The 13,110-nt window shown below is 42.6% G+C and overlaps 1 protein-coding gene across 1 annotated transcript; it reads right to left on the reverse strand.

The window, feature by feature from the left end:
• Positions 1–10,750: 10,750 nt before the first annotated feature.
• On the reverse strand, positions 10,751–13,110 carry LOC119437775 (pyruvate dehydrogenase [acetyl-transferring]-phosphatase 2, mitochondrial-like). Its single transcript, XM_037704745.2, has 2 exons — positions 12,657–13,110; positions 10,751–12,392 (listed from the first exon to the last, which is right to left on the reverse strand). The coding sequence occupies exons 1-2, from the start codon at positions 12,795–12,797 to the stop codon at positions 11,115–11,117; spliced, it is 1,419 nt and encodes a 472-aa protein (XP_037560673.1). The 5' UTR covers positions 12,798–13,110; the 3' UTR covers positions 10,751–11,114.

A 13,110-nucleotide genomic window follows, 5' to 3' on the forward strand; every position in this document is an offset into this window, starting at 1 on the left:
GGCAACAGGTTTGAGACCTTTGGGTTCATATGAATAGATTTAGCAGGTGATGCTATTGTATGCTCTAATCTTGTTTGCCAATTTATAATTGCCCTAATGAAATAACATGTAGTGAAAGCTTTGTATTCAAGTTTGTATGTTTTTTTTTTTTTTCATTTCAATTGCATCGAGAACAATAAAACTAGCACACTGGCTAGAGCAAACCGTCTGGCAGTCGGGCCACGTACTTTGTTTTTGTGTTTGGTAAAGTGAAGTTACTAAAAAGCCCCGTAAGAAACAGACTGAAATTAGATATTGAAAATTTTAAATCTTGTTCATGTGAACCTATCCAAAATCCAATTGCAGATTTTCGAATTATCAGGAAAAAAAATGAGAATGTTAAATTTAATCCAATTCACCCTCAAAGTAAAAAAATTTTAGACCCCCACCTCCCCTTAAATCGTAGAATTTAGGCACCAAGTTCAGCGTATCAAAAACGATATGTTGGGCTTTGTGGGGTTAAAAGGGCAGGCCGTCATGCTCATTGCTTAGGCAACAGTTAGTGCAGTATTATGAGCTTCATGCTTTTATGTACTGGTTTTATTTTACAAGCTGCTACCTGATAAAGCCAGATTTTGCTGTATGAATGGAGCTTTCTGGATCATAGAATTCGTTTTTTTTTTCTTGTTGCTATTTCTTAATATGAAAATTAATCAGTGGATGTGAAAATACAATTAAAGGTGCACCAGGTGACATTTCTGAGTTCATCTTAACCATTTTTAGTTAGAATGTTTTTTTCTTTACTGGCAGTTCAATTGAACTATCTAAAAAACACTGTTCCACCAATATATTTTGGAACATTGAAGTGGCAGTATAGGCAGTATAGGCTTTAGAAGCAGTTCAGCTGCTTTCCCCTCATATTTTCAAGCACCTTCATCCTACCATGTATGGCTCTTGAAAACCCTTGGGAAGAACATTGTGTCATGAGGTGCTTTGTTGCATTTACCTCTGTGCTGTGTGACAGAAATGTTCTCTCCTAGTTGCTGCAGTTTTGCATTCTCTGCATCTAGTGGCATTGAAAGCTCACGCAAATTTTTTTGTGACTGCAGTTGCTGATTTCGGAGTGCCTGTACTGACGTCACTGTTGTTGACGAAATTGGCACTGTAGCTAGAGAGTGTACCCAAATTCATTTATTTAGGCTCTACACAATATGTAGAGTATTTTGTGGAGCACATCACGTAATGCTACAGTGTGTATTGGGTCAATAAGATCTGCACAACCCACTGCAGTGGCTCAGTGGTTATGACAGTCTGCTGCTGAGTATGAAGTCATGGATTCGATTCCCAGTTGTGGCAGCTACATTAAAAGGGGGCAGAATGCAAAATTGTTTTTGTACGGAGCTTTGGGTGCACATTAAAGAAGCTTGAAGTTTTCAATAATAATCTGGAGCCCTCCACAGTGGCACCTCTTAGTCCGTAATGCTTTGGGATGTTTACTCCATCAATCAACCATGATCTGCACTTCTCAACTACTGACTAGCAGCGACTACTGTTCTGCATGCTTTTGTAGGCATTGTACTGCTAGCTGTTTGAAGGTCACTGATAACCCGCCGCAGTGGTGGTGCAGTGGCATTCTGCTGCTGAGCAATGAAGTTGCGGGTGCGGTTTCTGGCTTTGGCAGCCGCATGTCGGTGGGGGCGAAATGCAAAAATGCTTATGCATACTTAGATTTAGGTGCACATTAAAGAACCCCAGGTGGCCAAAACTAAAGGGCAACTGCAATGAAATTTCACTTTGGCTAAGGTGGTCATAAGTGAGTAGTGTAACATCACCAAAGCAATCAAGCAATCTTGGCAAAGCCGCAGGGCAGGGAATTGTATAATTTCCCTATTAGCAGCCTCTGAACAGCACCTAAGCATACAGCGCGTCTACCTGGTGGTTAGCAGCTATGACGCAAGTCCCAGCACGGTCTCACCTGAGATCTTTCAGCGCGCCGTAGGCAGCTGCGGGCACCGCCTAATGTTGGAGGTTCATGCCGAGGGGCCATGCATTTTGGTATCAAAAACGGCTATTTTTGCAAGCTTTTCATGACGCTTCCACTTGTATTCCTACGTCAAATTTTGCACGGACGCTCCTCTATACCTACACTGTCTTAAACTGGCCTTCTTATACACTCCTAAATTTTGTTGCAGTCGGCCTTTAATCCAGTGCCTTCCTTTATGGTATCTCTCATAGCCCCAGTGCTGCTTTTAGACATTAAACTCTAACTCTATGAATCAATCAAATTAAGGCCACAGATACAGGGCCATTTCTTTCTTTTTTTTTTGTCCTGATGTGCAGAACTTTATAAAAAGCAGCTAATATTTAAGTAATTAAAATCTTTTGCCTTTTGCAGCATGGTTCCTCTGATGTATCATCGCAGGGATCTTCTTCAAGAGGAGTTGCCGAGTGCCCTATCTGAGAGGCGTGTTCAGTGTCTTTTTTTCATTTTCTCTTAGCCAGTGCCTTAGTTCACAGAAAATTTGTCCTCAATCTAATATACATAAAGGATTGCAGGACATTTTTTATTATGTCCTTCCAAGTAAGCATTCAAATGCATGCACAATTCGTACTATAAATAATTTCATTGTGAGAGTATACAATTTTTCACTGCAAAGCCTGTTTTTCTGGAGAGGTGAGATGGTGTGGTTTCTTCCCCCGTTTCTACCATGTATTATACTTGTCTGTACAGTCGAATATTTGTGTTGTAATGAATACGAAATAAAGTGTGGTTCAATTAGTATTGAATTGTGCAGCAATTCTGGTATAATGAAGCAGTATGGAAGGTATGGGTTTTTTTGCCTGAGCTTTTCCTGCAGTTTTATGGGTAGCCTTATTAGAATTTATTTGTTGATGTGATTATGCAAGCGGTAAAGCTTCATTTGTGCAGTAACATTTTTTTTACTTGTTGAGAGTCCCACGTGCAGTGCACCTTTGACTACTTGACCTGTCCGCCTTTTTTTTTCACATTTGTTAATAGTATGCTCTGTGCATCACTTTGTACAGTTGCAGAGTTAATGCAAGTAGAGCATTTTTTACAAAGTAAGGAACAGCGAGGAGTTAAATTCTGCAGGTGTTTAAGTGCAGTACAGCATTTCTGGAGGACATTTTGTTCAAGTTGCATCGTGCATAAAAGTAGGATGGCTATATGGCTAGTGGCATTCTTGTGTGAGCGTGTTAATATTCAGGCATTCTTAACCTGAGGTGTTACCTTTTGAATAAACCTACACTGCTTGAAAGTAAAATTTGTATATTGTTTGATGTGTAGCTTTGTTATTCCACTCTGGCCCACAGCACAGTGCATTGCTATAGTGATATGCTTCACTTTGGATTTGCATACTTGCTAGTAGGCAATGTCATGGCTTGTCAAAGGTTCTGGTGACCATATTTGCACCAGAAAGTAAACCTTTTATAAGGCTTCACTTCTTTTTCATTTGGGATGTAGTGGCGCTGCCTTCTGCAGCAGTGTGTTCAGATGATGACAGGAGTTAATGACAGGAGTTAGTTGAAAAGTTCATTGGGGATCTCCTGCTTCACTTGCAGGAAACGCCATACTTGGGAGGTGGTGCCATTCACATAGCGGATAGACTCGCACTGAGTAAACCAGTCAGCTGGGCAGTTATGGTAGAAGCCTGGTAGAGGCAGTGGTGCAAGGGGAAGGACCGTGGTCTGTCACGATGTGTTGCTGTGAAAAGCCATGGTTGTAACTGAGGCAGCAAATAGGCTCTAGACTGAATGAATTGCTTACAGGTTGCTGTGGTCCACATATTCCGTGGTCACCAAAATGGGGGGGGGGGGGGGGGGTCAGCAGTGAGGCGACTGCGGCCATATTTATTCGGAAGGTCCCTGTGAGGCAAGAGCAGTTGACCGACATGTCAGGTCGGCCTTGAAGCCAGGAACATCCGAAGCCCATGTTCCTGTCATCATCCTCATCTACTTTGGCTGGACACACTGCTGCGAACGGCAATGCCAGTCCAGGGGCCTTAATTTGTTTTGAGTAGCATGGTGCAGAAACTAGATCACTTTCATGGCACAGTGTTGCATCTGGTTACATGAAGCTACCTGTATTGTAGAATGGCATAAACAACTTGTCAGTTGCAGCTTATAAAAGAATATGGTGTGGTCATACACATTAAATTGTGGGGACGTGCCAAATCGATCAGACATTAAATCGATCGGATGTGCCAAAACCACGATCAGATTATGAGGCACGCCGTAGTGGGGGACTCCAGAATAATTTGGACCGCCTGGGGTTTGTTAATGTGTACCTATATCTAAGTACACGGGTGTTTTCGCCCCCATCGAAAATGCTGCCCGCCGTGACCGGGATTTGATTCCAGTGACCTTGTGCTTAGCAGCCCAACACCATAGCCACTAGCAACCACTGCGGGTTCATACACATTTAGTCAGTCTAGCTTACCTCCACTGAAACGTTATTTAGCTGACAGACTAGAAATTGTTATTTTGTGCATATCGGATTCATGTATGGTTTGTAACAAGCTGTTCACTTTTTTTTAACCGATTGTGAACCCATGCAGTCAAAATTTATTTAGGCTATCGATAGTAATTTTAAGTCCCTGCTCATTCAGCAAATGTAGTAATGCAAGATTTTAGAACTGAATAATAAATAAGCGTGACAGTAAATTAACCCTCGTGAGCTTCAGGTTGAATGTGCACTTGATTTTGAACAATGAATGTTGACATCAAATTTAAACTACTTGCTGTATTGCATGTTTGTTTTTACAGGTATTGAAAGAATATTATACTATGTACATGCACCAAACAACTTTTGCACCAGAATGCTACATTGTTGCTCCTAATTTTGCAACACTTCTAGTGCTAGTATGCACTTGCTTGTGGACTTTTTGCACATGGAGGGTGTGTAAAAGAATAAACTCCAGGCAGCTAAAGAAAAAGCAAAACGAGGGAAAGTTTGTGTCCCAGCAGCACAAAACCCATTAATGTGCAATATTAAGTACAATGTTATAGTTGAAAATTAGTGGTGGTTATGCATTCATTTTAGCCCAGTGTGCAAGTGGTGTGGTCTCATGCATGTTGCACATAGCGACATGCAGGTGTGCCTACCGTTGTGACTTGGTTAATAGTGTTCTCTTTCTGAGCACGAGGTTGAGCGATTGAAACCTGGCTGTGAGGGTTGCATACTGTGATAGGGGACAAAATGCAAACACACCTGTGCAGCGAGATTTAGGTGCACATGAAACAGCTCTGGGCAGTCAAAATTAACTTGGAGCCCTCTGCTCTAGCGTCCTGCATAGCTGTGGGACTTAAGCAGTTTCTGTGCCATGAATGTGCTTTGTAGGCTGTGTGCACAATGAACGTTGTGGTAATGTTGAAGCATTTTCTAGCCGAAATTGTAGGCACAAAAGCTCCCACAAGTTGAGTGAACACCGAATAGATAAGAGGTAGCCCATGCTCTGATTGTGATATCACCTGGCAAAGCTGACACTCTCATTGAAAACCACTCTTTGAAAGAACTGATCATGCTAGGCATTGCCCACATCCCTAACTGAAATGCATGAGTTGTCAGCCTTTCTGTGTGATGCCGTGGTTTGAAGTGCATAGGCCAGTGTATAGGAGCTGCTGGTAGGGTATCCATGCACAATTGCTCACTCCCTGAACTACCTTTTGACAGGTGGCAGAGAATGCTGTTGATAAGCATACTCACAGTGGCCAAGTTATGTCTGAGCTTTTTTAGTTAGTTTGGTGTTGACTCAATTTATGCCTAGTGGTCAAATTGCACTTGTGAAGTCGACTCAAGAAATAGGCCTCACTACTGTACAAAGGCTCATTATTACCTGAAGGACGTTGGAGAAGAGGCACGAAACCAAAAAGGCATAAACAGTTCTTTTTACCAACCTGGGTTGGGATAATGTAACGATTCTGTTCCAATGCCTTTCTTTTTGTGCTTCGTCAGTGGTCTGAGCGGTGCTCCATCCATGTTATCAGAGGGATCGATCGGCCGGTTGTGAACGGTGGATGATAAAGAAGGTGTATAATCAAGCGAGGGGAATATGTACAGTGCTCACAGAATGAAATGCAACAGTGAGCATTTAGTAGAACCTTGCGTATGTGCAAGTACTCAAGCGTACCATGTCATGTTGCTAGGAATCTAGTCACCAAAGGTGACGCGAACTTTGATCTAAGTGTACGTGCCAAAATTGCGTCGATGTCACATGAACTGCAGACGGTGGAAACGAAAGTATGCGCATTAGTTAGCCCTAAATTTACGCGTTTTATTCCGTGAGAACTGTACATTATACCGGCTCTGGTTTGGTTATTTAGTCTGCTGTAATATTTAACTGCTTAGTTCTATATGTTGCACAGTGCACATACACAATAATATGAAGTGAGAAACTTCAGTAGAACTTGAAAATGCAGTTATTAAAGTGAACATACCACTGTGCATTCTGGTGATCAGGTACTAGTATACAAATAGTTGTATTCAAGGAAATGATGGCATGGCAAAGTATTCATTGGGGCGCTGGAGGCACAATTTATTTTCTGAAGCAGTCTAGGTAGTGTCGTATTACAATTAATACCGAACGTTCTTGTGTGGATATTGCAAACAGTGTAATTTGATGTCGCCTGTAGCAGTAAATAGCAAAATTGCATAAGATTGCGACATTTACGTAGTTCAAAGCAAAGTTGCCAAATAGGTTTCTTTCCACATCTCGGTATCTTGTCCATCTAACTCCACTTGTCTTTTCAAATCATGTATGACTACGCATTTACATTTATAGCAGATGAAACAGCCATGGTACGTTAATAAGACACATTGCAACATAAATATTCTGTACAAGAACTGAGGCAACTGGCAGCTTCTCCTAGGGCTTTGTTCAAAAGTGTAATGTTTTAGATTGTTTTGCTTTGCTGCAACATGCTATATGCAAAATGACACTTCTCAGTAAGATTTGCCCTACGATTGGTGATGGGAAACCACTAAAATTCAAACTACCTATCGCAGTGAACTGTTGTGGTGTACTATCAGCATAAATTTGACCACAAACAAATCAAAAGTGACTAGGCGGTGTTATTGCGTTTCCAGCTTCACCTGTATTTGTAAGGGTGACTCAATTCAAGCTCCACAATGAGCATTTGGGCCCACACCATTATGAATAACCCTGCTAGGAAATCATAGTAACTTTCTAGTGGTTACAAGGAAGAGGTGTTGTGATTATTTTTTTCTTGTTTGCATTTCAGCTTATGCTGATAGTACTGAACCAACACAATTGTTTTTATGGAAAGCATTAATTCTGAGAGACTTAACTAAAGGCAGGGAAGCTTACTTTTAAAATGGCACAGCACACAATTGAATAGATGTTTGAACAGCACTGTGATAGGTCTTGCCATCCTTGGAAAGCAAAGAAAGCATAGATGTAATCACCTGCATATGTTGGTTGTGGAACAGGCTCTAATATCGGGCTTCTGTTAACATCACAGGCTGGCCTTTGTAGACAGCAGTTTGGGGTTTAGTGAGCATTAGATTTTTTTAATGGGCTAACACACTTGAAATAAAAGGGACTACAGAGAACAAACTTAAAATGTCATGTTTCGTATACACCATATGAGAAATTTACATGACCTAATGATTTTTTGGTTAAAGCTGAAGGGTGAACAAGCTGTTGGCTCAGCTTGCAAAGCAGATTAGTGCTACAAACAAAGCATGCAAGAGGGCTTGGGCCAGCATTTGTCCCATGTCCTCTCGACAAATATTAGGCCTGTTGTACTATTTAGAATGCTTTGAAAGTACCAATCTATGCAAATGACAGTTAGTGAAAATGACCTTGCATCTGGATCACATGGCAGATCGGAGATATCTGGTGCGCCCACTACATGAAGACATTACCATCAACCACAATGACAGTACATCACAAAAGTAAAATAAAAGTATGCTGCCTCGAATTGTATGGAATTCTTCCTCAATTGATGTCGTGACTTACAATAACCCCCTAATTTGAGGAAACACTCAGTATGAACACCTTTGCATCATCCAGCAAATCTTGCAAGAAGCCTCTCGAGCACTGCCTATTCATGACCTAATAGCTGTGCCAGCTCATTTACAGGTAATGAACTAAGCAAGACTGTGGAACAGTAGTCTCACGAATACCCAACAGGTAAACCAAGATTTACAGTGGAAGCTTCTCGTGGCTCAAAAATTGCCAGTAGGGCCTGTTCAGTGCACAGGAAGTTGCTAAACAAAATAGGCAGTTCAGCTTTTAAGATTGCTTAACTTGTATGCCAGATGTTGTGACACTAGGCGCAAGCACAGAATGTGTGGCCAGTTGCATCTGGCTGTCAAGCACACCACTGACTTTAAACAAGTGCCAAAGGGAGATAAGTTCTGTGATGAAAGTACTCGCCAGAAACAAAGGCATCATGTTTGTGTCCATTTGCAGCACACGGCTGCAAGTGGCAAGCATCTGACTAGCTTAAAAAACTGTGGGAGTTCAATTCCTTGGTAGACACTAGTTGAGCAGACCGCAACAAGCTTCTGGTACAAAAAAAAGAAAAAAAAAAGAAAAACAAGCCTTTTATGTTATTTTCCAGTTCCAAGCATCAATCTAGCGCTTTGTTCACTCCTTCAGAGATGCTTTATGGGTAGTTGCAAATATGACACTTATAGAGAACACAATTTGTTGTAAAGCAATACATTGCAAGCACGCTTGACTGAATGAAATTTTCTTCAATTATAACTGTGCAATGCCTGTGATACTGTAAATGTCACTTCTGAGTAAATGCACTTGTGGATGCTACAAGATGACGCCATGGACAAGATAACACAATGATAGACATGAGGAGGCCTTTGCATTCTTTATTTGCCGAGGCTGCCTGTAGCTTCCACTGTGCTGAGGAAAACCACTGAGACAGAGCATAATGGTGGAATCAGGTCTAATCAAAAGCTCGTACTATTTAAAAACCATGTTGCTATTCTGTCCATTTATTGTAACTTTCCTGTTCCTACACTCCATTATCTTCTCCATGGCAGTGGAACAGTTAACACTGATAAACAAGGCATCTCTTTGCATGCGGCCTATCCCTTTCTAATGAGTACAATAAATTGCTACTACTACCTAATACTATATGCTTATCAGTATCGGCAATGGCAGAAGGCTAATACCAAACTTGCATAAGCATACTTTTAACAACTGCTTGCAGCAAGATATATCAATAAAAATATGTTTCTGTCGGCAAACGTCACACAGCAAAGGCCATTTCATTAAAACTAAATGTGAGTGGCATATGCGACTTATACAAATAGGTCGGATAAAATTTTACTGCGAGCACTGCTGCAACTTAATTTAAATTATGACCCATTGACATAAATGGCAGCACCAATGCAGAAAAGAGCAGCATGGTTGAACACTTGTGCGGTCACACATTGGTTAGTAACCTCTTCCAGTGAACCTGTTTGCTTTTCCACGTGTTGTGGAATTTTTTTTTCAGAACTTTAAAGGGACACTAAAGGCAAATACTAAGTCAAAATGGATTGAAAGATCATGCTTCTGTAATAAAGAATTTTTTATTCGTAATGAAACAGCTTTTTGAATCGAGGAAAATGACGAAAATAGAAAATAAAAGTGGTGCCATCTGTTGTCGACTGTGGTACCTCATGTGTGGCATCATCACCTCTAATTCACAGAGAGCGGCCGCGACCTGACACTGCTAGGAAGCCTAAATGCGAGCGCTGTTTTACAGCGCTTGCATGTAGGCTCCCTAGTTACTGCGAACGGCATCACTTTTCTCTGTTTACAACGGCCAAGGCGACAAGGCGGCAACGTGTAGCAATTGACCATCATGCTGGCTCCAGCAGCGAAAGCTCAAGTGGCTGTAACTGGTAACCTGAACCCAAGCAGAGCCGCAGAGTGACTCACACAAGCTGGACACCTACACCCTCCAAGCAGTACGCTTTGTATATAGAGCTCAATAAAGAGCCTATAAAAGATATAACAATGGCTTTGTTGTGGGCGGTTCAAATTGAGAAGCAGCAGAGGTACCTTCGACGGCAAAGTCCTAGGTGAGAAATGATATATTGACAGGCAGAAAACGATCATAGCGTTCTAGGTGAATACTCTGTCGATCTATCTCTACTTAATACTTTCCTTTAGTGTCCCTTTAAAGGCATTGCAATGCACAAGAATGACAGAAAATGCCACAATGCAGCTGGAATATTTTCAAAGCTTCAATACCAACATGCCCAGCAGTTGGCAGTGTTTCAACAAATGTTCGTTATAACATCATGTACTTTTGCTTGCTTCAAAGAAAAAAACCCACCCTCTCCATAACACCATTAAACATAAGTGACGTTTGCTTCATATACTTATTTCTCTCTGAATTACCGTAGTAAAACAATTTTATTATTGCACATAGAACGATCTCCCCTGTAAAGATCTTGTTGAAAGGTCACTGTCAAATAAACAGTACCAAGCCTTGGCGATTATCTCATTAGTGCGTGTCAAACCGCAGCAGTGCGTCTATAGGCAGCAACACTTAGGTCAGTTTCCATGTATTGTCATGCGAATAAATAAATAAATTGATTATTTATTTATTAAATAAGACTATTTCAATAGCCACAAAGTAGCAGGAATGCACTCACAGTGCTTTCCTGCTTCTTTACTGCAACATTTCGATGTGATGTATTGCAAATAGAGAACACTGCTTGTGCACAACTAATTTCTTGATGAATTATATTGGAATTGGTGATAAGAAAGGATTTTGCTGTGCCATAAGACTGTCAACATAATTTATTAGGAACCCTACGGTAATTACTACACACAGAGGTGTCCAGAGCAGTCCTCAAACACCAATCTATTATTTACCCTCTTCAAGTTGTTGCTATTCCCATAGTAACAACTGCAACTAAACATCTGGTTGCCATGGCTTTCACATTCTGAAATTGTGCGGAACATTTTGTAGACTAGACAAACCTCCTGCTAGCTGCTATGTGCGTTAGCACCATGGGAGTGGCAGTTTTTCTTGCTTCTTTTTCTGCACAATAAATATTTTTACATAAAATATCACAATGAGAGGGCGAAGCAGATGAAGACGGAGCAATAAATACATCATGTCCAGAGCTGTTAGCCGGCAGGTGAAAGCCGAAGGAAGTCGGAGTCAAAGTAGATGACAACAATAGAAATGTCATCACGAAAGCTGCGCACCACTTCTTGTGGCAGTGCCAGCATGGCAGCCAGCTTGCTGTGCTCAATGCCATATTCAGTGCGCCCCAGTGCATTACGGATGAGGTGAGTTGCTGCATTGGCATCTGTAGGCTTCTGGGCCAAGTCTTTCTGGCGAGCAGCAAGAATGTGTGCCACCTGGATGAGGCGCATGTTGGGCTGGGGCAGGCGCAGTCGGTCCAATGTTTGCCGGCCACTCATGTGCTGGCCTACAAGCTTTGCTACACGGTGCGGTTGCAGCTGCTCCCAAAGGCCATCAGAGGCCAGCACCAAAAATTTGTCATGAGGGCCTAGATGGTGGTGGGTCACTTCAGGTGCACCAGTCAGGTAAGGAGGTGTACAGTAGTTATGTGGCAGGGCATGAGGTCCAGCCAATGGTACCAGAAGCTCGGTCACCTGGCTGACAGGCCACTTATAGTTGTAGTCTCCCAGAGCCCGTAGTGGTGCCAGTTGGCCCAGCAACCGGTCCTGCCGCACCACTGTGTTGTGTTCAGACTCTGGATGCTCGCTCAACACACGGCGAAGCTCTGCTATGTTGTCTGTGTTGTGCTCCAGACTGAGGGGCTTTGCTCGCCAGCTGGAGTCTTCAGTGAGGCTTCCCAGTACTGCCCTGCAGTCGCCTGCCGAGGCCACATGCAAATGCAGCCCATCCACATGCACGACGCAGGCGCAGGCTCCCATCAGAGCATACCGCAAGGAGTCTTGCCACTTTTGCTCAGTTACTTCACATGAAATGTCAGCATCCAGTTGCAAGAAAGCTTGGTGCAGGGCATCTTGCATTGAAAATGGCCTTCCAACACTTGAAAGCAGTTTATGAGCAAAGGCATGGAGGCTGTCAAAGTGTGCGTGATTTTGCTCGTCTGTTAAAGAGTCTATACAGTGCATAACTTGAACAAGATGTGTCCTATTATTTTGTTCTATGTATTCCTTAAGTAGAGAGTGGGGAAGAATAGAGAGTGCTATGTAGTCAAACAGGCGTTGGCTCACAAGTTGTGCAAAACCAGGTCCGCCGTGTCCGTCGAACACGCCGAATAAATGTCCCGTAGTGAGCAGGCAGCGAGCAATAACAAGGCGGTCCTCCATGGGGCTGTTGGAGGCAAGCTGATTTGTATCGAAGGACCGCAGAGACCGGGCTTGTACTTCTCTTGACGTTTCATTGCTTCGGAGGATCTTTGATACCTGCGGGAATAAGCAGTTCCAGATAAGTCCCTTCAAATATCTTACAATTTACAAAACTCCAACGTGCGAATCATGCGGTGAATTCTGCCATAGATAACAGCATAATGAAAAACAAAAACACACTATTCGCGGAGCGTGCTGTTCGCATGGGGTCTGTCTTTTGACTGGAACCACAATATTAAAGCAAAAGCTCCATGAATGACGTGAAAGGTGGGAAAGAAGGTTATTTGAGGCGGACACTCGGCATGTTACTAAAGACGTTACCTCCGGAGGCCCTAGTCTCGGCGCTCCAAAGAGGTCGCTCCGTGAGCGTGACTGATGCTTAACGGTCAGGCAGAAAGCAGGTGCAATTCTTCGAAGCCTTGGAAGCGCTAGATGCCGAAGTCCAGTCAAGGTCGTTGCCATCGCTTTCTCCAAATCATTTGTATTTTGCTTAACCCCAGAGGTGTTCCTACTCAAAAGTCGTCTGGGTGCTTATAGTAAAATATGTCGCCATTCTCGTGAGCATAGCTGCTTAGACATTAACCATTCAGGCATTCGACGCACTGCGATCGGTTAACGCAATAACTCCAACCACCATGACTCCAACCAGCGCCTCTCAAACAACTACTATCATGCACGTCGCCATGAATGTGGCCAGATGCCATAATCATTCTGCCGCAGCTACACATGGCTACACACCTACAAAAAGCTATGCATCCTGTGAAGGTGTGCGTTA

The sequence above is a fragment of the Dermacentor silvarum genome, chromosome 1, assembly GCF_013339745.2.
Source record: "Dermacentor silvarum isolate Dsil-2018 chromosome 1, BIME_Dsil_1.4, whole genome shotgun sequence".
Taxonomy (NCBI): domain Eukaryota; kingdom Metazoa; phylum Arthropoda; class Arachnida; order Ixodida; family Ixodidae; genus Dermacentor; species Dermacentor silvarum.

Coding starts and splice junctions, on each gene's coding strand:
- LOC119437775 (XM_037704745.2), bottom strand. CDS start 12,797: ATGGCAACGACCTTGACTGGACTTCGGCATCTAGCGCTTCCAAGGCTT. Junction 12,393..12,656: donor CGAGACTAGGGCCTCCGGAG/GTAACGTCTTTA, acceptor TTATTCCCGCAG/GTATCAAAGATCCTCCGAAG.